General features: G+C 49.2%; 12 protein-coding genes across 12 annotated transcripts; 6 read left to right on the top strand and 6 right to left on the bottom strand.

Moving 5' to 3' along the window:
• Window positions 1-127: 127 nt before the first annotated feature.
• N7520_008322 (Zn(2+) transporter YKE4) lies at window positions 128-1,498 on the top strand (the record flags this gene model as incomplete). Its single annotated transcript, XM_057142256.1, has 4 exons — window positions 128-256; window positions 309-459; window positions 512-1,427; window positions 1,483-1,498. 4 exons carry the CDS (start codon window positions 128-130, stop codon window positions 1,496-1,498), a joined length of 1,212 nt encoding a protein of 403 aa, XP_056996262.1.
• A 487-nt stretch (window positions 1,499-1,985) lies between these two features.
• Window positions 1,986-3,170, bottom strand: N7520_008321 (mannosyltransferase complex subunit MNN9; the record flags this gene model as incomplete). Its single annotated transcript, XM_057142255.1, has 2 exons — window positions 1,986-2,006; window positions 2,058-3,170. The coding sequence occupies 2 exons, from the start codon at window positions 3,168-3,170 to the stop codon at window positions 1,986-1,988; spliced, it is 1,134 nt and encodes a 377-aa protein (XP_056996261.1).
• A 595-nt stretch (window positions 3,171-3,765) lies between these two features.
• On the bottom strand, window positions 3,766-5,023 carry N7520_008320 (uncharacterized protein; the record flags this gene model as incomplete). Its single annotated transcript, XM_057142254.1, has 5 exons — window positions 3,766-4,185; window positions 4,240-4,513; window positions 4,569-4,724; window positions 4,789-4,798; window positions 4,879-5,023. The coding sequence occupies 5 exons, from the start codon at window positions 5,021-5,023 to the stop codon at window positions 3,766-3,768; spliced, it is 1,005 nt and encodes a 334-aa protein (XP_056996260.1).
• Window positions 5,024-5,316: 293 nt separating this feature from the next.
• On the top strand, window positions 5,317-5,849 carry N7520_008319 (uncharacterized protein; the record flags this gene model as incomplete). Its single annotated transcript, XM_057142253.1, has 2 exons — window positions 5,317-5,360; window positions 5,573-5,849. The coding sequence occupies 2 exons, from the start codon at window positions 5,317-5,319 to the stop codon at window positions 5,847-5,849; spliced, it is 321 nt and encodes a 106-aa protein (XP_056996259.1).
• Window positions 5,850-7,618: 1,769 nt separating this feature from the next.
• Window positions 7,619-9,555, bottom strand: N7520_008318 (uncharacterized protein; the record flags this gene model as incomplete). The annotated part of the gene is made up of 2 exons (XM_057142252.1): window positions 7,619-8,532; window positions 9,486-9,555. 2 exons carry the CDS (start codon window positions 9,553-9,555, stop codon window positions 7,619-7,621), a joined length of 984 nt encoding a protein of 327 aa, XP_056996258.1.
• A 1,470-nt stretch (window positions 9,556-11,025) lies between these two features.
• N7520_008317 (uncharacterized protein) lies at window positions 11,026-12,003 on the top strand (the record flags this gene model as incomplete). The annotated part of the gene is made up of 1 exon (XM_057142251.1): window positions 11,026-12,003. The coding sequence occupies one exon, from the start codon at window positions 11,026-11,028 to the stop codon at window positions 12,001-12,003; it is 978 nt and encodes a 325-aa protein (XP_056996257.1).
• Window positions 12,004-12,126: 123 nt separating this feature from the next.
• Window positions 12,127-12,961, bottom strand: N7520_008316 (SDR family NAD(P)-dependent oxidoreductase; the record flags this gene model as incomplete). The annotated part of the gene is made up of 2 exons (XM_057142250.1): window positions 12,127-12,446; window positions 12,496-12,961. The coding sequence occupies 2 exons, from the start codon at window positions 12,959-12,961 to the stop codon at window positions 12,127-12,129; spliced, it is 786 nt and encodes a 261-aa protein (XP_056996256.1).
• Window positions 12,962-14,682: 1,721 nt separating this feature from the next.
• N7520_008315 (putative GABA permease) lies at window positions 14,683-16,454 on the top strand (the record flags this gene model as incomplete). Its single annotated transcript, XM_057142249.1, has 5 exons — window positions 14,683-14,764; window positions 14,817-14,877; window positions 14,925-15,157; window positions 15,214-16,056; window positions 16,102-16,454. 5 exons carry the CDS (start codon window positions 14,683-14,685, stop codon window positions 16,452-16,454), a joined length of 1,572 nt encoding a protein of 523 aa, XP_056996255.1.
• Window positions 16,455-17,607: 1,153 nt separating this feature from the next.
• On the top strand, window positions 17,608-18,221 carry N7520_008314 (uncharacterized protein; the record flags this gene model as incomplete). The annotated part of the gene is made up of 2 exons (XM_057142248.1): window positions 17,608-17,797; window positions 17,848-18,221. The coding sequence occupies 2 exons, from the start codon at window positions 17,608-17,610 to the stop codon at window positions 18,219-18,221; spliced, it is 564 nt and encodes a 187-aa protein (XP_056996254.1).
• A 338-nt stretch (window positions 18,222-18,559) lies between these two features.
• N7520_008313 (GAF domain-containing protein) lies at window positions 18,560-19,435 on the top strand (the record flags this gene model as incomplete). Its single annotated transcript, XM_057142247.1, has 5 exons — window positions 18,560-18,562; window positions 18,636-18,740; window positions 18,806-18,810; window positions 18,869-19,256; window positions 19,325-19,435. 5 exons carry the CDS (start codon window positions 18,560-18,562, stop codon window positions 19,433-19,435), a joined length of 612 nt encoding a protein of 203 aa, XP_056996253.1.
• A 490-nt stretch (window positions 19,436-19,925) lies between these two features.
• On the bottom strand, window positions 19,926-21,852 carry N7520_008312 (putative NAD+ kinase Utr1; the record flags this gene model as incomplete). The annotated part of the gene is made up of 2 exons (XM_057142246.1): window positions 19,926-20,413; window positions 20,466-21,852. The coding sequence occupies 2 exons, from the start codon at window positions 21,850-21,852 to the stop codon at window positions 19,926-19,928; spliced, it is 1,875 nt and encodes a 624-aa protein (XP_056996252.1).
• Window positions 21,853-22,822: 970 nt separating this feature from the next.
• N7520_008311 (putative exosome complex subunit Rrp46) lies at window positions 22,823-23,608 on the bottom strand (the record flags this gene model as incomplete). Its single annotated transcript, XM_057142245.1, has 2 exons — window positions 22,823-23,230; window positions 23,276-23,608. The coding sequence occupies 2 exons, from the start codon at window positions 23,606-23,608 to the stop codon at window positions 22,823-22,825; spliced, it is 741 nt and encodes a 246-aa protein (XP_056996251.1).
• Window positions 23,609-23,678: the final 70 nt, after the last annotated feature.

Here is a 23,678-nt window from a genome sequence, read left to right as displayed (position 1 = left end):
CTCCGCACGGAAGGCGGTGAAGTTTGCTCAGACTATCAGGGTCCGATAAGTGGTTTGACAACGGGTCGATAAGACCCCACGGCTTGTTTTGGTTTCCAACTCAGGAGACTTCTCTTTGCTACACACCATGGCTTCGATGTTTTCTCGTCGGACAGGCTTTGCCATCGCAGCAGGATGTCTTTTATTTTCAGCATTGGCCGCGGCCAATGTTCGTCCTGAAGATCTATCTGTTAGCCAGATCGAAGAACAGCTGCAGGTATATAGCACTTTGTTGTTCTTTCACATCAAATTTACACTAACATTCCTAGAATTGCCCTCTTGTTGAATCCCTCAATGAGCACAAAAGATCCACAGTCCCGGAAACCACGAGCTTTACAGCGAAAATATTCGCTGTTCTCTTCCCAGGGAGCCCCGCCGTGAACGCCCTGCTCGCGACGCTGTATATTTCCGGTCCACCCAGTATGTACCTAGAAGAGGCCTCGACACAGATGTACTATGCTAACCCTCCTAGACTTCCTCCTGGCACTATGCCCTCCCAACATTGACCCATCTTCTTTATCCGTCATGGTCGCTTTCGCCGTCGGTGGATTACTAGGTGACACGCTCTTCCACCTCCTCCCTGAAATTTTCCTCGGTGAAGACTCCCCCGATCACGTCAGCTTCGTAATGGTCGAGCCAAACAAGAACCTCCTTCTCGGACTAGGAATCATGGTCGGCTTCTTCACCTTCGTAGCAATGGACAAGACACTGCGCATCGCAACAGGCGGCGGTGGTCACGACCACTCGCACAGCCACGCACATCCAGAGGCTGTATCTGCATCCACAAGCAGTGCCGAGACTGACAAGGCGACCGGTGATCTGAAGCAGCGCAAGTCGAAAAAGTCCGACGCCATCTCTGCCGCCCCTGAAGAGGAAAAGGAAGTTAACCCTAGCGTCAAGCTGGGCGGATACCTTAACTTAATTGCGGATTTCACACACAACATCACGGACGGTCTAGCTCTTTCCTCGTCATTCTATGCATCACCTACCCTCGGTGCAACCACTACCGTTGCAGTATTCTTCCACGAAATCCCGCATGAGGTAGGTGACTTCGCTTTGCTCATCCAGTCTGGCTTCTCGAAGCGCAAGGCCATGGGCGCGCAGTTCGTCACCGCCGTAGGTGCCTTCCTGGGTACGTTGATCGGTATTGCGGTACAGGAGTTTGGCGGAAGTGCTGGGCTGGAGGATGCCCCTACTTCTGGTCTTTGGGGTACAAGCCTTACTTGGGGTGACATGCTACTTCCCTTTACAGCGGGAACCTTCTTGTATGTTGGGACTGTGGCTGTTATTCCCGAGTTGCTGGAGACTGGAAAGGACAAGGGCGCCGAGGTGCGCAAGACCATTACGCAATTTTTGGCTGTTGCTCTCGGCGCGGGGATTATGCTTGCGTGAGTACTTCGCATTTCCGCCTGTATTCGATGATGTTTGCTAACTTGCTCATAGAATCTCTTGGCATTAAGCATTGCCAAGCTCGGACTAGTTGGTATAAAGTGCCTGCTCCACCAATAAGGAAAAAGAAGCCTCATGAGGGTTGAGTAGATGAGGTGAAATGTATCACCACTTTAGTTTATAAATAAACATAAGCCTAGTGGGAATACCAGTTGTACGTTTAGGAAACATCAATCAAGAACAAACCGACCATCTAGAATTCAAATGTACTCGAATCATCACATCTAACACCAACATACTCCGAATTGACCAGCAACTTGACCATAAAGACCAATCGACATTTTCGTTATGCGGACAGGAAAAGAAATCAATTTTGAACTTCTGCTACAGATATAAAGGGGAAAAAATGGAGAAAAAGCCAACTCAGGAAAACACCAAAAGCCCAAGAATATAGACGCCGAAAGATGTTGACCAAATACAATTTGGCCTGTTAAGACATGACCGGCGCACGGCGCGCGGCCATGTATGTGTGAAATCCAAACCGAAAATGAGTATCCTTACTCATTATAGTGGTAAACCTAAGTGAATGTTAGCATGAACCATAACGAAGTTGAAAGGCAGTGACATACGAAATAATCCGGCAGCCCAAATACCGCATAACCCAATCGTCGCGCCATCTTAGCGAAGCCCTCCGTTTCGACGAGATGATAGAACGGGAACGCAGGGAACATGGCACCGTCGCGATGTACATCTGCCTTGACCATCAGAGCAGTCCCACCAACGCCATCCAGGGCGACCATGCGGAGCGGATCGAGTGCATTAAAGTCAGGCAAGTACGCCATAAGGGTACGGTATGTGGGAAGCTCCGCATAACCCTCCAGAAGAATCTCATCGGGTCCCATATTAGCCGCCAAGTTCTGAGCCTCTTCGCTATCGATCCAGGAATTGTAGTCGTAGGGACGGACGTCCCACTTGCGCTCCTTGGAGTCGTAGTAGCGCTGGAAACAATTCGGTACGATAACAGGTTGGTCGTGGTGTGTTAGGTCCTGGATGAGCGTTGGTGGAGTCTCGACGACATCGGCGTCAAGCCAGAGGACCCATGATGTGCCTGGGCCGAGGGTTGTGAAGACGAGACTGTTCCGTGCACGACTCATTGACTCTCGGCGTTCTTTCTGCGCGGACATCTGGTGGCGGACTTTTTCGTCTTGGGACTGGAGGGGCGGGTCAAAGTCCTGGCGCAGGATGGAGATGCTCGCGAATCGGTCATCGATGGGGCCCGACTGCGTGCGGGAGATGGCCTTTTCTAGAGCTGTGACGGCTGCGTTTCCATCCTTTGTCTTGGGAGCGATGAAGCCGAGAGAGATAAGCTCGTGCGGATAGCTCAATCTTTCCAGGTTATCCCAGTATTCTTGGTAGAAGCGAGCTAGAGGCGTGAGAATGAGGATTCGCTCGCCGTTGGCCGCGGAGGTGCTCGTGCTAGTGAGGTTGTTGAGGTCGTAATGAACAACGGGCGGAGCAGCTCGGGAACCATCGCTTCGATATGACTGTGACTTGAGGAAGGGTTTCGTCGGTGGGGAAAGAGGGTGTTCAGCTGCGTTGTCCTGTCGCTGTTGCGATGTTGCGGCGGCTGCTGCGGAGGGCGTCGAGGGCGATAATAGGAAACAGATGAAGCCAAAAGCCAACAAAGCTGCCAGCACAAGGCTGGTTGGACTTGTACGTCGCATTGAGCGTGCGACGGCCATGGCCGTTTCGAACAAATTGTCCAAGAAGGTGTACAAGTGTTGGAAGTTGGCCGGATGCTCAATATGAAACGGCGATTAGCCTTGTGCCTCAGGCAGCAAGGGTCTGATAGCCAAACCTTGCCTTACCTAAATTGCGCTAACGAGTGAATATAATCTCTGGCGTTTTAATACCGATGATGCACGAGATGAGAAATATGAAGGAAGAGAAAGGTGAATCCTTGAATTGTACTTTGTCCCGGAAAGAGACATGGATGGTGGGCACTTCTTTGACCACCGGAGTACGGAGTACTACATTGACTAACTCTCGACTTTACTATCAGCGGCCACAATGGACCCAAAGACAGCATCTCTCGGAATCCACCTACCGGAGATGCCGAGATTCCAGAAACAGCGGTCGAGTCCCTGTTCACCGAATGCGGCCATATGTTTGGATCATGAACATTCCTGAGCTCGGACATGTGCGCTCCCGTCGGATGAAGCGCAAGACTTGGGAAATAGTGATGGATGTGTTTAGTGATATTGGTATATGTCTATGTTCTTTTGTGCGACTATTTCAAGTCTTAATATGTACATCTCAGACTCATAAAAGTTTTGTTCATGGCAAGGCGCGCATCACTCCCTCGAATACAACCAGGGCCATCGCATTCGCCGGGAACGCCCTGATAAAGCATGGCACAAAGCCCCGGAAGTAGCCTTTCCACCCACGTTCACGCCCAACAGCTACAGCCGCATCTTTCCAGCTGTGGAACTGTCTCTTGCCATCGTTAAGAGACCCGCCCATCGGATCTGTCATCAAACGCTGTTTCACCACGTCTGCCGGGTAAGCAACAACCCAGAAGGCCTGGGCTGAGATGCCTCCAGCCCAGAAATTGATGGCAGGTGCTGATAGACTAGTGTTCTTCTGCATGTAGCGAGTGACCAGATCGTAGGAGCCCCACCAACAAAAGAAAAAGGAGCGGAAGAGCATGGTGGCACACAGGCCGCGGTAAATTCCACTGATGCCGTGTGAGCCATACTAAATCCAACCTGTCAGCACAATTCATTTTGCCCATGTATTATCATAGCTTACAATCTTGCGAATACAGTCGATGGGACCGCTGTACATGCGCTTGCTCTTGTCGGCAGAATATTGTATTTGAAGTCGAGCCTTGATGTGTTCAACTGGGGCAGCAACGAGACTGACTGTCATTCCCGAGAAGACACCGGCGATACCATGGCCGACTGTTGGGAGCGTTTTCAAGTCAGGTTGACTCTTTGTAAAAGGGATGTAAGGGCGGAGGCCCGGGTTGGAAAAGACGTTCTCCAGCAACAACCGTCGGTATAGCGTCAGTGACCCAAGCATACTACCACGAAGAGCCATGTTAGCGTTGAAATGCAAGCCGTGTAAGGTACACCCACACAGAGTCCATCACCATCCATCCAACCAGCGGTGGACTTGCACCCTTATAGAATCCCCGCACTCCCTCTTTCCGTAATGTCTGCATGGTGCAATCTAAGGGTCCCCGGAAGTGGCCATCTTTGCTGGTTTGGAGGCGGACCTTGATTGTGTCGAAGCTACTCAGGAATAAAACGGTAAGTAAGGATAGCTTGGGCGTACTATAGAGTTCGAGAAACGTACGGATGGCCGACTAGAGATGCAGAGCGTCAGCAATCGCTCATGGGACTGTAAAAGGCTTCAAGGGGACAAGCACTGTTGGAAACAACATACCACTCAGCTTTGCGATACCAGAGAATACGCCACCTACAAAGCCCTTGTAGTCATTGGTCGAGGGAGCGGGAGCTGGTGCTGTTGCAGGCACTGGCGCGAGATTCGTACTGCCCATTCCTTTCGGTATAGAGCTTTGTTCGGTCATTTTAAAAATCTGAAAACAACAGGGGCGCCTGCGCCGATGTTGTTAATCGAGGAAACTAAGAGTGAGGCGTCGGCGCGTCTCGATGAAGCGGAAGGTGGTCGCGCGATGAGCAAGAGCGTCAATTGCTGTCGGTAAGGCTGCGGATGAAATTGTTTTCGAGGGGAAAGAAATCGCGCGGGGTCCTGGTCCGAATTCCTGTGGTATCTATGCAATTGACAAGGGTGAAGAGAAGAAACGAAACTCTTGAATGATGGGCCTTAGAGGCCCCGCATCCACTCGTTCTTCGGGGAGAAATGTTGCAGCTCCGGGATCAGCTCCGATTTCGCAGACACCTCAGGTATGAAGACTTTAACCAATCAGCGATCAAAAATCATACTGACCACTTACCGTGAATCCTTGATGTTATGCTAGAGCAACGAAATGACACTTTTCTGATCATTGTTCACTGAATCTAGAAGAAATTTTTTGGGAGAATTTTAGATTGTCAACTTACTGACTTCATAACTTCTTCCACTGACGGGGTTCAAAATTTCGGATTTCAATCTTCAGACCGGTATCTGCTCCTCGATATTTTGTTGGGAACTGCACTTGCCCGTCATTGGGGATCAACCCTCGTGATGTGAATCACAAGGAGCGTTTCCTCAAAACGATCGGCTTGCATTTGGGGTGTGAGAACTTCAGCGAGAACAAGCGAGACGGTCTTCGTGAAGACGATACTCAGCCAGGCAACACTCGCAATATGTTAAACTTCTTTCCACATGAGGTACCTGGAATCCACGGGCAAGAGCTTGCAATGGCACTCGGTCTTTTCCACATGACCACGTAGGAGAGGATGACACTTCATCCTTCCACGGGAGCAGTCAGGATAACAGGAGCCAGAACTTGATTCTCGTATTCAGTCGTGTCAATCCCCAAGATACATTGGGACATCATGCGCCGATATCTCATCTCAACAACAGAAAGAATTCAGTCCGCATGGGCAGTCTGTCTTCTTAAGGTGCCAAAACCAGCTCCATCAACACTGCATTCATTCCGCATCAAACAGGAAAACCCAACGTCACACAAAACTTTGTTTCTTTAATTCTTGTCAGCCAAACATCTCGAATGTGTATCTCAGTTAGCTCCAGAAAACAATGATTGACAGAAAGGTCGGTTGAGTTCCTGTTCGAATTCCTAATTGGCCAGGGTCAGTTGAACCAAATCTCACACAGAATGACTGGGCAAGATTGATAAAGATAGGGAACACGAGGAATGGACAACTTTGACGATGGAGTTGACAAAGCGGATGAAGATAAAGAAACGTGTGAAATTGAAAAGGGAGGTAATCTTGGGAGGCATTGTGTTGATCGTGTGATCGGGAGTTCGGTCAAGCTGGGTAAAGCGAGTGATGGGGCGAAATGATTTTCCATCAGCGATTGTGCAGATACGAAGTAAGTGAGGAGTGAAACGACAGATTAGAAAAGAAATTGAAACCCACCTCTCGTCCAAGGTAGCGAGAATGCGTCCTGAGGGGGGATTGCGGTTGTGGTAGAAACTTGATGCGAAACTTGAAAGTTGGGGTGGGGAAGTAAAGAAAGACAGAGGACGCGAAGGAAAGTACTTGTGGAGGAAAGCAGGCAACGGTGAGTTGTAGGCAGTAAAGTGAATAAGAAGAGCGGTGCCTGGGCAGCGAGCATTGAAGTGAACAAAGTGCAGAAAGTTGATTTCTGATAGGCTGACATTTCTATGAGAAGTGAGAAGACGGGTTGGCATGGTGGGTAAAAGGTGTGTTAATGTGGTCAAAAAGGCCAAAAATGAGGCTTCCGAACTGGTCAAAACTTGCAAAAAAGTTGTACAAAGATGTGCCCGAGGGGCATGAATTACTAGAACCAGTATCGCCGGAACACAGCATTCATAACCTGTACAAGGTATGGTAGCTGGAGGGGAGGAAGCGAGTGCATGGATATGAAGATGGAGGCAAGAAGAAGCCTCTAGAGAGAGAGAAGCTCCACCACAAACACAACGTGAGTGGAAGATGGGAAGAGAGAAGAAGAAAAGGTGGTGAAGTCGTGCCTTCTTTGTTGGAAGTGCTACGTTCCTTTCCCAAACGATTCGCTCGAAGCGTACACACATTGCATCTTTGGGATTTTTGGCCATTCTGCCCTAAAAATCAGGCCTTACAGAAGTGTCGAAGGATGAGAATATTCGGATTTCAACGTGGATTACTGGAATTGAAAAATGTAGTAGGTATATGTCCATTGGATCAGTCATGGATTGAATAAATATGCATAAGATGGACTAAGGGGGTATAGATACATGATTTCGCAAGGAAAGAAGAAACACCAGGAAGGTGTTATTCGAAGAAATAGGAGATGAGGATAAGGAAAACAAAAAACCCCCATGCGCGGTCTGATGCTGTACTTCTTATGACCGTATTCTCATGCCCGAAACGCCGAAAAATAGGCATGCGTGAAAGAACAATAGTCAATCAGTCTCAGTCTTTCAATGGAAGAATAGGAAGAAGAAGAAGGGGAGAAAAGTCAATGTCAACGGCCTTCACGCAGTAGCAGTAGCTGCCGAAGTATCCGTGCGTAAATATTGGCTCAAGCCATCTCGTCATCGGCCCTTTGGAGATTTGCGGGCCATCTGGCGAGCCATTTCCTTTTCTCGAGCAATGAGCTTTTCCACCAGGTCGGGTGGTGGTCCAACATGCTGGTTAGTGGTACCTGGCATGGTACGCTCCTTGCTGATCGACCCTGCGGCGATGTAATCACCAGCTTCAAGAGCAAGGGGAGTGACCGGGCCGGGACTAATAAGTGGGTCCAGGCGCGGCGCGGACGGGCTATGGTTCGAACCATCCAAAAGATCACGGTACTGGAATTTGACCTCTCGAGATCCGGTTGTGCGGTAGCCATGACTCTGACGAGATTGACGTGGCGATGGCGGCTGGTTCGTCACGGTGTGAGATGAAGGACCGGGCTGGTAGACAGCGGGGTGGAAGCGGGGCAAAGTTCCAAGATGGAAGCCCGGCATGGTTTTGGCTGAGGAGCGAGAAGGTTGAGGTGAATTTGGTCGTCTAGGAGACATGGTGGGCGAAGCAACCGGCGAGTAGAAGGGAGAGGTATCAGAGCGCATGCTTGAGTATCGACCGCGGCGGCCGGATGGTCGAGAAGGCAAAACGTGCCGGGACTTGGCGGACAAGGAGGCACGTTCCCAATCGTCAATGTAGTCTTCGTGGTCGAAACGACCTGTGAGTGGTGTGACGGGGAGATCGTCGTCGTACACACGGATTGCCCGTCTGGGGATGGGGATTGGGCGGGTGGATGAGGAGAGAGCAAGAGAGTCAAGGCCGTCAATAGGAGGAGAATTCGAGCGGTAGCGGTAGCGCGGGGAAGGGGGATTATAAGTTGATGAGGTGGAGGTCAAGTCCCGCAAGGAGGACAGGGAGACTGGGGTGGGGTAGCCGTATCTCGAAATCAAAGTTTCAAGATGATCCCTCGGTGACAAACGAGGTGAAGGAGAAGAAAGGCCTATGCACGAGATCAGAAATGGACGTAATTTTGTGGAATGCGCACACGTGTCGACTGGAATGTGGAATGAAGGGGAAAGATATATGTATATGGAAACCAATGATATTCCATATAGAAGCATTCCATAAAAATGGGTCGGACTTACCTGAGAATGAGCTGCTAAGTGAAGAGGGGTAATATGAGGATTCCGAAGATGATTCCGTATATTTCTTGGGCATCTGCGTTACTTTATGTCAGTGGGAATTCCCGTTTCTCTATGTTTTTTTTCTTCCAAGGTTGCGGGGATTCCGGGTTCCACTCAGGCCCGTCCTCAAATCATGCCGCAACATGTCGTCATTTTCTTCATTTTTTGTGCTTGAAATAGATCCACTTTCTTTGATATCCATGGATCCGATACCCGGATGGCGTCGGTACCTGACGAAGAAAAGAGAGAGAGAAAAGAAAAATGAAAGTCTAGAACTTCACGTACCATTAAATGAGACTGTCAAATTCAGTCTCAGCCTGAGTTGATCCACCAGGATCCCAATTCCTCCACTGATTCGTTGCTGTACAGCATATGCCGTGTAATAACCCGACTAGTTGGTCTAGGTTGTGATGTCTCCACTGGGGAAAACACGTAGACTTGCAGATAAAGCATGCACATGTGTACCTATGATTTTTTTTCCCAGACGGAATTAGAACGGTCAACATCCAATGACCAAGAAAAAAGAGGAATGCAGTCTGTTTAAAAACAAAAGCTCCGGCTAGGCACCTGTGAAACCTTCATGAATCGTGAGTCCTGCAAGCCCAGGCTTGTTTCCCACGCGGCTAAGCCTGGTGACCATTTAGGAAGTTCATTCCAAGGCACAAAGACAAGAAACCCCGGGAACAAAAAAGTGATATGTTCCCAAATCTAATCCTAGATCATCCACAATTCTCAATTCAGTGTGAATGGCTGAACTGGAGAGGGAAACGGGGGCTGAAGATCTCCGGCCAGGCGCGGTTGATCGCCCGGCGGTCATGCGTGAGATACGACTGGGTCATCCTGTGATTCGCACGCGTCCAGATCCATAATGGAAATGACGTTCTTCCTGCCGGACACTTGGAGCGCAGTGGCCACTCAGAGATCAGGGCGAACCAATGTTTCCTGCACCCCTCAAGGGAGATCATATCTGACCAGTCAGAGCGCCGGCCGCCTTCAACGTTCCCGATCAGCCGACACCTAATCAGCGAGCCAGGAGGAGGGACGGATCGCTTTTGATTGGTAGAGATCCATGACAAATGCCACTAATTGCGCCTCTTTTATCCGCACACCTGCATTTCTTCAGTGGTGTGTGGGTGTCTCGGAAGAGTGACTATTATTGCTCTCTACCCACCACACCTGAAGTTGCTTGCCCCTTGAGGTGTGAGTCAGAAGATAGTTCTGGTTGGTATGTTTCTGGATCTATTTGGTTTGGGTTGCAGCAGGTTCATCTTGGCCGTGCATCCTAGCCGTTGGATCGAGATGGATTGTCCCGGCTTGCCCTTTTCAGACTCTGCAGAAGTTCATCAAGGACCAAGCTACTCTCCGCAGAGCTAAATGATAGGACTTGAGATATTCCCCTGCATATGGGTAACACACCTACCCCTCCCACCATAATTCCAACCTGGTGCATTTACCCTTTATGTCACCCACACCTACTCGCTAGGAGGATTACTGAATATCTCCGAATTCGGTCAGGTTTGCGCGGCCCTTAGTTAAGGCTCGGAGAACTGCCCCCAACAGGCAGCCCGTTAGGACAGAACATGACCTATGCGCTATCTTACTCACAGACTTGCAAGCTAGTCTTCCGTCATCACTTCGCCGTAATTGATGAGGAAAATGCAATGAAATGCATGTGTTTGAGAACATACCGATCTGATAAGCATACCTCGCCATTCTCTGCCAACCGAGTCACAACCAATATAGTCCGTTGGCTGCTCCACTTTGCGCTCGACCGATCAAGATGGCTCGAACCTATGTATGGTGTGTGTGGATCCGTTAATTAAGGTGCATTCGCAGCATAGCGCATTGTGGTGTAACTTGGAAGATCTCGCATTGGGGTATCATACTTGAGAAAAACGTCCAGTCCTTCCTGAACAGTAGTACGTAATCTCCGCATCATTCACATCAAATTAGAAATCCTATTTCCTCGATAAACATACAGAGCGCAAAGCCATGCCGTAAATTAGGTGAACTATTGAATATTTTTCATGATTGTCAGCATAGGCTAGGATGGCAGTGGGGTTGTTCGAAGCACACCTGACCAAAAATATTACAAATTCAAATACCCAATGGAACCTTGAACTGGTGACATTTGGGTTAAATCCTTAGAGTTTCAATTATTGTACAGGTTATAGTACAGTCTGAGTTATGGTATGCACTTGTCTTGTATGGACCCACTTTTCTGCCTCATTCACCCATAAAATCTCCCATTCATTGATTTCACACATTTGTTACCCTTCGCCCCGACTCAGCCAAATCGACCAATCAGAATGCCGGATTCTCCAAATTCTTCCACCTCTTTTGTGGAACGTACGGGAACACGTCGTTCAAGAAAGGGTGTATCAGAGGAACAGAAACAAGCTGTGCGCGCCTATTGGGCCAATTCTGACCCGCGTCCTACGCAAAGAGACTGTGTTGTTTGGTTTCAGACCAAGTATAATCGTTCAATTACCCGCTCAACTATATCAAGGATCCTTTCGTCCAAATATGCGCATCTTGATACCGGTCCTGCGACTCCCAGTATGCGCAGATCATCCTCTCAATGGCCTATATTAGATCAAAAGCTTGTGGAATGGTTAGAGAGGTATACTGCTTCTGGAAAGCGGGCGAACCAGGCTTTAATTCAATACAAAGCAGCCACATACTGGGGCCAAATACCCGAATACCAAGATCTACCAAAGCCCGCTTTCTCCGAGGGTTGGGTACACCGATTTAAAAATCGCCATTCTGTTACCTTCTCGCGTGGAGCTCCTACCCCAGATCGGAACCGCATAAGTACCAAAATGGGAATGATGGCACGTTGCCAGTGCTACAAGGTGCAGTTCATAACACCAACAGACAAACCACTCGCACTTTACGCATGCCACTGCACCGAATGCCGCCACCAAAGCTCTGCTGCCTTTGGCATCACAGCCGTTTTTCCTTACTTTGAGCTTCCAGAGACTACGTCCGAATATATTGGAAGCTACACTCGCAACACGCTCACAGGGAGGCATATGGAATGTCTTTTTTGCAAGAGCTGTGGTTCTCGATTGCTGCATCGCTTCCGTGATGCGATACCTAGGCCTGGCGAAAAACCAAACCCTTTTTCAACTACCAACGTCAAGAGTGGTTGTCTTGAGGGATTGGACAAGGAAATGATGAAGGGAATTGTTCATATATGGACTAAACATGCGATCGTGGAGATTCCCGAAGGCGTGGAGCAGTGGGAGGAAGCGCCGCCAGTTGCGAATCCCCTGGAACGTTGATACGGCTGGACTTGCAAATGTCACTATTCGATGGCTTCACGCTAAAAAACCCACGATAACGAGAACGATATCAAATTTGTTCAATATACACGGCCCCTACCGAGGATTTGATGAGTAAGAAACTCAACCAACAACAGCGGTGAAACCGTTGTCAGCCGAAATGCAGACTCCGTTCACAATGCTGAAACCCTTGCCACCAGCCAATTGCAAAGACAGCTCGGCACACTCTTCCAGTTCACAAAGAGGGACCCTGAGTGCCCCAAGAATGCCCGTCACTCTCTGCAAATTATCCACATTCAAGCCCGTTCTCATCGAGTCAGCAATATTTGTAGGCATCGAACCCATCATCAAAGCGTTGCATCGAATACCCTTCTCGCCATACCATGCAGCAGTATTCTTGGTCAAGCCAACGAGACCATGCTTGCTTGCAGTGTAGGCGGCACCTAGAACTATAAGCGCTATCCAAGGAGAAAGGAAAAAGAACCAACATACCAGAGACACCTCCTGCCTTTCCAGCGATAGAAACAATATTGATAATGCGACCATCAGGCTTCTCCTGCTCGAGCATATTTTGAACAGCCAATCTGCTCAACAGAAACGGAGCCGTCAGGTTAACAGCAATAACCCGATCCCAAACATCCGGATCGGTTTCCGCAACGGCATCACATTTATCCATGATACCAGCATTGTTGACAAGGACATCGATCTTGCCGAATTCCTGGATAATCTGCTCGAACAAACTCTCCACTTCGCTTTTCTTGGTGATATCCGTCTTCAGGGCTTTGAACGGTCCCATGGGCGAGAGTTCTTTCGATGTCTCTTGTAGACGCTCTTCATGGACATCGCAGATCACCACATTAGCGCCGGCTTCGAGGTATTTGGTCGCAATGGCTTTTCCTAGCCCACCTGCGCCACCAGTTACAAGACATGTCTTGCCCGCAAGAATTTGTGCTGTCATGATGAAATATTGAGGATTGTTGAAAGGGGGAAGACTCGCTGCACGATCTGGATTTAAGTAGTTGGTTGATGGTGGCTACGGAAGAGTGGGTATCCGTCTTCCGTAGTACATTATCCACTGTGAGGTCCGCATTTGCGGGCCAGATGTTGAGTGACAAAATATCGAACCACTGCCCATGTGGGGGGAGTAGTGGCCTGTACAAATGGATTATGCCACTCGTCGTAGTCTTAATTTATGCAGGTTGATTTATTTGAACCATGGTGTTTCGCTGAATCTGCTAATAAACTCACTCCGTATGCAGCTAATGTTACATATCCGTACACGTGGTCCACTGAAGTGCTTGGGGGGGGGGGGCTTGCCGCTTTAAAGCCAGAGCATGGGCTCAACCGTGTCAATACTGTCGATTCTATATCCTTCAAAAAAGAAAAGAAAAAGAAGAAGAAGAAGAAGAAGAAAAAGAGGAAGCAAAGGAATGACCTCAGTCCCCTCGCACTGGCTTGGGATTGTCTAAAAGTCTGGCAGCATCCAGTTGTCTACTTGTAGGCAGAGTCGAAGGCGGAATTGTTTCCCTAACATGGTAGTCAAGTAGGCGGAGGCCGATGCTTAGATGGATCACACAAATATTTAAAGATTTATGATATTGCAGTCAGTCAACTCATCGGCTACAAAGCGGTGTTTAGGATCTGAAAGTCAGGCAAGTGACCAAATGGCCCAGGGCATTTCAACATTAAATGATTATCTGCCTCAAGTGCTTTCGAGCTGCTTTTTGCCACATTCTATTAGTATTAAGCCTGGTCAGCTGACCTCTAGGAACAATTAGTGCGAGTGTATATGGAAAGCTTCTCTCATTTCTCCTTGTGCTGGCATTTGCTGGTAGCCTGCTCAAGTGGACGGAGGTGGATCGGCCTCTAAAAGGATCTACCAGGGTCTAAGATCACTTTAACTGGTAGGTCAAATGTATCCAACTCTTCCCCGCAGTCAGTAGCAAAAGCGGCGAGAGATGATAACTAAAACAGAAAAGCGCGATCAAATGCCCCTTGGCCTGAATTTTGGTGTTGCGTGTACGCTGTGTACTGCGTATAGAAAGCGTATTTGGCCGGAAGCTTGGTCTTCCGAAGCCCTATACCCTAGCACCAAATTTGGAAATCACCCTTAGTATCACCGGAGCAGCACCTAAGAGCATCCGATTGGGTTAGTACAATATAGACACTTTTCATCGTAGGGAGTAATAAGGTCAACAGTCTCTTATCACAAACATGATTTCGTATCACCCGTCAAAGCACTTAAGCCGAACGAGCTAAAACAACAAAGGCAATCCCAAGAGATACCAAGCCTCTCCCACTCATTTCCGACATCTTATTACTCAATTCCCACGACATATAGTGTACCCCACGAATCGATATCAGCACCGAGCCACTAGCTTCCGGCAAATGACAGGCCCTGCAAATGCAAACGCTTATCAGCGGTCTTGAAGCGTCCCCGCAAAGACACTAACAAAGTTCGCTGCCCGCCCGGGACTAGCAGACCGGCTCCACCGGCGTCGCGGAGACCTTCTCGATCAGGAAGGACGTTCTGACAATCTATCTTATCGTTCCTGCGTTTCTCCATGGGGTGCAGCAGAAGCATACGATGTAGTAATGATAGTGTCAGGGCTCCGATATTCTTAAGGATGTCCTTCGCCCGGAAAGTATTGTCTGTCGACTATAGGACTTGCCGCAAGGATGTCGCATGAGGACGAGACGCAGGTGTTCAAAGGCACCACAAGTGAAGATGTTCGCCTGGAGAACCTGGGTTACGAGCAGGGTGAGTCTGAATTGGAAAAGGGTGTAAGTTTGGGATACTAACATCTTACTAGAGCTCAAGCGTTCCTTTGGATTGCTTAGTATGATTGGATTTAGTTTCAGTGTTGTGACATCGTCAGTACTAATCCCAAATTCCTCACGACAAAACTGACAGACTCTAGCTGGACGGCTCTAAGTGGTGTGTTCATTGTCGGAGTGACCTCCGGCGGTCCACCCGTGATGATCTTCAGTTTCCTCGGTGTCAGTATTCTTACACTCGCCGTGGCCATTCCGATGGCGGAGATGTGCAGTATGCTACCCGTTTCCGGTGGCCAGTATTCATGGGTTGCTGCTCTAGCCCCTCCAAAGATTGCTCGAGGTTTATCTTACGTTACTGGCTGGTTTATGCTTGTTGGTACGCTTTCTGAGTTTATTCTTGGTACCGCGAAGGCACACTAATGCGATGACTAGGTGTCTTGGCGATGGGCGCGACGAACAACTCGATTGCGTCAAACTTTGTTCTGGGAATGGCGAACCTCATATTTCCTGATTATGTTATTGAAAGATGGCAGACTGTCCTCGTGGCTTACCTCATTGCTTTCCTCTCGGCCGCCGTCAATCTTTGGGGATCTCATCTGCTCCACCGAATCTCGAAGTTCATCTTGATCTGGAACGTTGCCTCCTTTATCATCATCACAATCACACTTCTTGCAACCAATGACCACAAACAATCACCCTCCTTCGTGTTCTCGGAGTTTGAGAACTCAACCGGCTGGGGTACGGGAATGGCCGCTATTATTGGTATCTTACAGGCCTGCTTTGGAATGTGCTGCTACGATGCACCCTCACATATGACAGAGGAAATGAAATCTGCGTCCAAAGAAGCCCCCAAAGCGATTGTGCTCGCAGTCATCCTGGGCGCGGTCACCGGATTCGTCTTCCTTGTTACCCTTTGCTTTTGCATCGGCGATATCACAGCGACCGCCAACAGTAGCACTGGAGTGCCTGTCATTCAGATCCTCTATGATTCCACCGGCAGTAAAGCTGCAGCTTGCATCCTATCCATTTTGATCACTGTGATTGTTATAGTTGCCGGAAACAACATCTTGGCTGAAGGATCTCGTTCCGTGTATGCTTTTGCCCGTGACAACGGACTTCCTTTCTCCAAGGTTTTCAGCAAAGTCGACAGCAAGACCCAGGTACCTGTGAATGCAGTTTTGCTCACTCTTGTTGTACAGCTGGCGTTGGATGCCATCGAATTTGGTACAACAACTGGCTTTGAGACAGTCATTTCGATCTCGACTGAGGGATTCTGTAAGTCATGCAAGCCAATGGAATGACATCTCTAACAATTTATAGATCTATCCTACGCCATGGCACTCGGCAGTAGATTACTTGGATATTTTTCGGGGCATGTTGTCAAGCTGGATGGCCCATACGCCTTCTCGGTCCCAGTCTCAATCGCACTCAACGCCATCGGACTCATATTCCTGCTGTTCGCTTCCATCACCTTTAATTTCCCAAGTACCTATCCAGTGAATCACGAGTCGATGAACTACACCAGCGCTGCTATTGGGGTCGTTGCTCTTCTAAGTATAATTACTTGGGTGACCACTGGTCGGAAGAACTTTACAGGCCCGGGCGCTGTCAGCTTCCTGAGCGGCCACACTACTGCCCCAGAGGCACGGGAAGTAGAAGAGAAGAAGGATTAATACATTTGATCGTAGTTCAGGTGAAACTTGTACAATATGAAATCAATATATCATTTAATTTCAGTGCTCTGGTCTCGTATTGCTGAAGCTTAGAGTAGTCTCCGTTGCCTGGCTTGTGCGCAGGAGATCCACAAGTAAGGTGAGGTGGAGAATCAAGGTGTACTTATGTACATACATAGTTCTGAGAGACCCCTTTCTAGCGCCTTACCTGAATATTCAAGGGAGGATTATGTGCTTGATTGGCCACAGATAGTGAGATCTGATATGTAGACAGTCATAGTTGGTTTGATCCGACTAGGTTCATGCAATAGGGTGTGCCATATATGGCCATGTGCATGTTGTTCTACAACATATTCACATCAGTCTGATCTCATAGTTCTCTTAGAACCACGAAATTCGCCATCCAATTCTCCGTGTAACGAATCGCAAACTCTCACTCCACGCTAATCATGCACGTGTCCGTTTAGCGGAGACGATGGCAAACCCCACAAATGTGGTTCCGGGTGATTTCACAGGCGGATAGACCCATAGAGAGGCAAATCAAAGATAATCACTGATCTCGATCTTCTGCAGACGAATCATTTCAGTGAAGCTAAAAAAGAACAAAAACTTCAAAGTCCCGTACAACCCCACCACACCAAAACCCGATGCAGAATGACGTCCCCAAAGTAAATTGCTGTGCTGCATATGCGCCAGATGATAGATCACCGCGAACAACAAAGATGAAAAAAAAGTAGCGGTCTACCTTAAGGTCTCGGATCCGATTAAACGTGGATGGGCCTGGATGCGGGTGGACACCGCCAATCCGGAGACCAAGCCAAAAATCCCACGATGGGAATTTTTTGAGGTCCTGGGGTTGGGATTGGCGGTATGACGAGCTAATTAACCAATCAGCGTGTTGGTGGAGATGATCAGCGATGCGGTGTGTACAGACCTTGCCAGCGGTTGGTCCGTATAAGTACGAAGAGACTGAATGCAAAGCGCTCTTTTTAGCAGCAATTCCCGTCAGCTTGACATTTATTTAAGTTAATGCTGTACAACCATAATCAAAAGTCAAAGTGAATGAAGATACAAAAGGTACGCGATAAGCATCAAGTTTCAAGTTTGCATTGTCCCATCTATGTGTATACTAAATCAAAACCCCAGAATTAAAATGATTGGGTGGTTTTTCCTTGGAAGTTTCCTGGCTTATGGCCTGGTTATGATATTCTATCGACTACATGTTCACCCACTAAGCAAGTACCCCGGACCCTGGCTCGCCGGTGCCACAGGTCTATATGAAATGTATTTTACATTGGGAGGATCATTCGAGGACGAGATTGATCGAATGCACCAGAAATATGGTAAATTCCTAACCTTGAAAGGACTATCACTCATGCTCATGCACAAACAGGACCCGTGGTACGCATAACACCCAACGAAGTCCATGTCCAAGAACAACTCTATCACACTAGCTACGCCGATGGCTGGATCAAGGGTAGCGAAGCACTCTCTAGCCAGCTTTCACGGCCTAGTCGCTTCCAGACCAAAAAACGATCGATCTCGAGGGCTAGATCGATCCTTCAGGTGGAAGTCTATCAGATCATTCGTGCACTGGTACAAAGACACCAACTAAATCGATTATTTGGCTCGTTTCCACCTTTCATCCCTCTACCAATGCATGACACCCGAACCGATCCGGAAGAGAGTGATCTAGAAGACGGAAGATCGGTCGATTGGACTGCTAAGGCCGAAAGGAAGGAAGTGAAAGGAAGCCAGGGTTCCTGAACTCCAGTCCAATGGCTAAGCGCCTGGATCAAAGAACGCGGCGGAATTCTTAACCCCGCTCCGAACGAGAAATTTTCGGGAGGGTTAAGATATTGGGTCTTACCCCGCAAAGCAGAAGCAGAAGCAGCCTTGAAAGAAAAAGATAGAGAAAGGAAGATTCTTTGTTGAAGTTGGTTATGATTGGGCGAACGATAGCCGAGACCAAGATCAAAAAAGCCTTCAAAAGCACGGAGCTCGACCGGGTCTCCACTTACCGATTGAACTTTGAGATTTGATTTCGATTTCTGCGTTATACTCCATTCTCTGCATCCAAGTCATTCATTCTATTTCTATTCAAAATGGTATGTCTATCTTTCAACTACATGCAAATTCCCCAACAACCGCAATTGCCCCCGACACTGACACCGACACTAGCCTCACGCCGACTCCTCATACTTCTACCCAGGGGCCTCCAAAGCCGAAGTCTACCAGCAACTCCTAGAACAAGCAGAGGGTCTCCTCTCAGGACAACGCAATTGGGTAAGTCAAGCACACCAAACCCAACCCCAACCCCCAAACCAAAACCAAAACTAATAAACCAACAGGTTAGGTGAGCTTCCATCACAACCACAACCACAACCACCTTCACCTCAAACTAACCCCACTAGCAACCTCTCCAACATCTCCTCCCTCCTCTGGCACGCCTACGCCGCCCTCCCAGCCCCCTCCTCGTCCGTAAACTGGGCAGGCTTCTACATCCGCGATGACAAATTCCCCGCCCTCGCATCCCCAATCTCCTCCCCGCCCCTAGACGGCGTCGCAGGCGTAACAATCTCAACCACATACGCCTCCCCAGAGAACCAAGTCCTCCTCCTAGGCCCCTTCCACGGAAAGCCAGCATGCCAACAGATCCGCTTCGGCAAAGGCGTGTGCGGCACCGCAGCCGCAAACCAGGAAACCCTCGTCGTTCCAGACGTGCTCGAGTTCCCAGGACATATTGCCTGCGACGCGGAGAGTCGGAGTGAGATTGTCGTTCCGATTATTATCCGTGGAGAGGTTTGTCGTACCCTTACTCTTCCATTCCCGTGGAATTGAATGGATTGATGAGGCTGATCTTTTCTTAGACTGTTGCTATTATTGATATCGATTGCACTGAGCCTTCTGGGTTTGATGATGTTGATAAGAAATACCTTGAACAGCTTGCTGAGCTTCTTGCTACAAGCTGTGATTGGTAGGGATTTATTGGTATGAGACACGGATATACTACGTGATACGCGGGATGATTGATATAATTATGGATGTGATGGGAGGTACAGTTTCGTAAAAGTTTAGATAGATGTACAGGATTAGTGCATTAGCATGGTAAATCGATTTGCGATGATCTTACCTGACTACAGTATGATATAGATTCCGTAACACCCTAGAAAAGCTTGGAGATTGATAACATCCCTGGCTAAGGTAGACATGGTTCAAGACTACATGAAACGAATTCGGCAGATGACAGGTGCCATAAGAACACTCTGTTATTGTATAATTAGAGGTAGAGACCGTCTAAAAGAGACACCGAAAGTAATCGACAGCAACATCAAGTAGCGACCGCTAAACTGTCTAAGCAAAGAGAAATCGTGAATCTATCCATGAAATGGTGGGATGCAGAGTATATCGTGAAACGCCGATGAGACAGGTATATACGGTCATGAAAAGTAGAGGACATGAAAAGTGCGGTCACATATTGAGCATGCTCATCTGTCGCCGCATGGGATTCGGAGAGAAAGAATCGCCATCTTCGCTAGGACCGATGCCGCTATCGGTACCGGCTAGTCCTGTGTCCGTGTCGATATCCCATTGTTCGTCTTCGTCGTTGAGGTCTCCGTCCCAGCTTTTTTGGACGGCTCCACGGGTGTTCCAGCGTAGAGCGCGCTGGACACTTGTGAACCATTCGCCGCTGTCGGAGACGACTGTGGGGAAGGGATATTGACTTGCTTCGACGGTGACGTAGTCTCCTTGTCGGAGCTCGACACGGCCTTTGCCGTCGAAGGAACAGTAGGCTGTGGAGCGAGATGTATTGGGGACTGCGACGCGGAGGAGGTGGGAGTCTGAGAGAACCATGGGGCGGAAGGAGAGGGTGTGAGGGCAAATTGGTGTGAGGAGAATTCCGGGAATAGAGGGGTGCATGAGGGAGCCGCCAGCGGACAAAGAATAAGCAGTTGAGCCTAGAGAAGAGAATGTTAGATGGGTTGAAAGAATGCAACTTGGGAGACCTACCAGTTGGAGTGGAGAATATACAGCCATCCGCTTGGACGACAGTCAATAACTCGTTATCGGCATATAATTCCAAGTTCGACACGTAGGGAGATGGCCCTCGGTCAATAACCACTTCGTTGAGTACTTCAAACTGCTCTCCCTCCTCGACAGCGTCCGCCTCGGCGCCCTTGCTGCGATCTTTCCGGAATACGGTGCAGGTGAATCGCATCCGCAGATTGACACGCATGCCTGCATCGCCCATGATACCATTAAGATGGGATGTGTATTCCGCGAACTCGAAGTTGGTGAGGAATCCCAGACTCCCCAGGGAGAAAGAGAGCACGGGTGGAACAACCCGTTGGAAGAGCCATGAGGTAAACAAGACTGTGCCATCGCCCCCCAGAGTCAAAACCAAATCGAATTTATCCGGTGACGTCCAACACAGATCTGGGGTCCAGAATTGCAACATCTGAGCAAACCGTGGTTCCTTCTGCAGAAGGCCCGGGACATCAAACCGCTTGGAGTTCCTTAACTTTGCATCAACATACACGTTGACTCCCAGATCGCTTCCGTAACGCGGGGTGGACAGAAGCCACTCGGCGAGTTCGCGCGTCAAATGTACGAGACTGTTGTCCCGTGCCTTGGTCACGATCATGATGTTGCGGACCGCGCGCTTGATCGGCCGTCGTTGTAATTGTTTGGATACCTCTCGAACCCCCGTTGCTGTCTGTACTAATCGTGAATGTGATAGCCACTCATCATCGGCGATCTCCTCGAGGACCTTCTTAATATTGACAGCGTCGTCGAAGCGCTGATGAAAGTAACAGGGCGACTGCAGCACCAACCGAGCAGTCGCGGGCGATCGTTCAACATAGCTGCTGAGTTGCAAGTTGGATAAGGCAGCCGATAACCCTTGGGATGACGCGCTGCTACTCCGACGCTCTTTATCCTCGGAAGGGGAGCCCTGGGCGTTATTGCTAGCGACCAACCCAGACCAGGAATTTACCGACGCGGAGTTCTGGGTATTGGGACCGGGGAAGGACGTTCGTGAAGCAAGAGCCTTCATGATGGTCTGGCGCGGGATACAATCGGTAGAGAGAGCCTTCTTCTGCTGCGGGCGATGACTGGAGATTGATTTCTGGCGGAACCGGCGCAAAGTCGAGGAGGGCAGCGACCTACCGGCCTCCTCTTGTGTAGAATCGATCTTGCGTGAAGGCAGCGCACCGCTGCCAGGGTCTCCAGGAGAGTGATGAGTCTGTGTCTGGGACGGCTCTATATGGAGGGCATAATGGCGGAGTAATGCAGCGCCGACGGTCGCGGATGGGGGTGGGGCGGTAGTTGGGGACGGAGTGAGGTGAGACGGGTCTAATGACGAGACATCAGATCGGGGTGAATCACTCGACGCCATGAGTGCATTCTCGGTGGGTTTTCTTAAGAGAGAGAAAAAAAGTCCCCAGAGATTATAAAGCCCGGATCGGATGTAACGGGGTTTGAGTCCACTAGTGCCAGGGAATTGGAAATTGGAAAATGGAAATTCCCCAAATCCTGTGGGGTAATTGCTCTCAGACCATTCCACTTGATTCTTTGCTTTGCCTTTGCTTCTTTCTTGCTTTTTTCTTTTCTTTTTATTTGGATCTGTCGACAGGGATGTTTAAAGCTTGGATCAACTGGGGCGGCCCCCGATCGGTGGGGGCTAACTTGGAAACCTGATACTGGAAATAGGGGAAGAACTGTAGACAAATATGTCGATCAAAGAATGCTTAAATGAAGTTCCTTGGACCATAAATGTCTAAATCTATGGAATCCCCGTCATTTCGGTCCAGTACGTGCCGGTTTAGTACCCTTTGGAGCCGAGTTTAGATGCGTGAGTTCAATCTTCCTCGCTGTGACGTTTACATTCCTTCTATTCCATCCTATAATTCATTATCTAAAAATACTTGAACTTGGCCGCTCTACGCGCGATCATATCCTAGGTGTATCTCGTAAGATCCGGCTGATTGGAAAATTTGATAAGCTGGATTCTTTTTTTAGGATTCAATATGAGCATTTCCCTTTGGGTTAAGTCCCTTTCTGCTCTCTGGTACAACTAATCCCGTTGGTCCTGATACCCCCGCTTTTCGAGGGCCCATGTCCAGTGCGACTGTCATCCTCAGGAACGTCAGACTCCAAGGCAAGTGGGTGATGCCTTGCACATGCAGTGTCGGTCAGGTGATGGGCTCGGATGTGCTACAGCCAAAATGCTGTCACACTGCCTCGTATGGTGGTAGCGAATGAGGCCGGCCGTGATAAGGGGTCGGGTAGTTCGTCTGGAACTGGGATGTTTCTGTCGGGTGCAGCCATGCTTGTGTAGTTCCCCATAACATCAGTAAGATGCGGACTCAAATCGACTCGATCTTCCAGTTGTAGTCACGGTGAAGGTGGTCCTCCACGGTTTCACGGACAAATTCATCCACATGGGCGTCCGCTCCGTCCATAGCAACGTCGCCATCGGATCCAGGTGTAGCAGCTCCTTGGCAGATAGAAGCGGCCTGCTGTCGGACCAGTTCCCAGGTATCAAAGTCGAACCGCCCCAGGCTTTCATTCAGTAGCAGATGGCCCTTAGAGGAAAACGCAAGGGCGTGCAATGACGCAGCAGTCTTCGCGACAGCGGGGGATGGGTTACGAATAATATCCCCGGAACGAGTCACACCGAGCAGGGTAGTAGCGAAGGTCATGGACAATGGGATGGCGGCGGCGATCAGAGCTAGTAGAGCGGCATGGAGGAGAGAGGAGAGAAGGGTGAGATACTGCGTCTGTTAGTTTTGGTCACTTTAACGACGATGTAGACTTACCGAGTCGCCGCGTTGTATGCTCTCGCCTCCAACGATTCCCAGTGTGATGACCACTCCGCGACGTGGGAGTCCCTTCTCACGGCGGAGAATGATAGTGCTCAGGACATCGCGCAATATTCCTTCAACGTATTTTTCACCAACTCCTGCGACGGCAGTTCCGGGCTTCACAAACACTTCAACGGTGGCTTCTTCGGGCTTGAGAGCGTCGCGACGGGCAGGAAGCTCGATGGGTCCATTCACACCGGCGAGCACATTGAAGCCAGTAGCGGGGCATTTGTAGGAAGCAGAGCCATCCTGACGGTTCAAATCCGAAAGTGTTGCTGTGGGACCCATGTTGGATAGGGAAAGATCAAGATGTCAAGTTGTCTTAAGTGAGGACGAGCTCCAATGATTTTTTTGCTGG

The sequence above is a fragment of the Penicillium odoratum genome, assembly GCF_028828045.1.
Source record: "Penicillium odoratum strain IBT 22623 chromosome Unknown utg000005l_segment0_segment0, whole genome shotgun sequence".
NCBI lineage: Eukaryota > Fungi > Ascomycota > Eurotiomycetes > Eurotiales > Aspergillaceae > Penicillium > Penicillium odoratum.
This window is presented reverse-complemented; position numbering and strand designations above follow the sequence as displayed.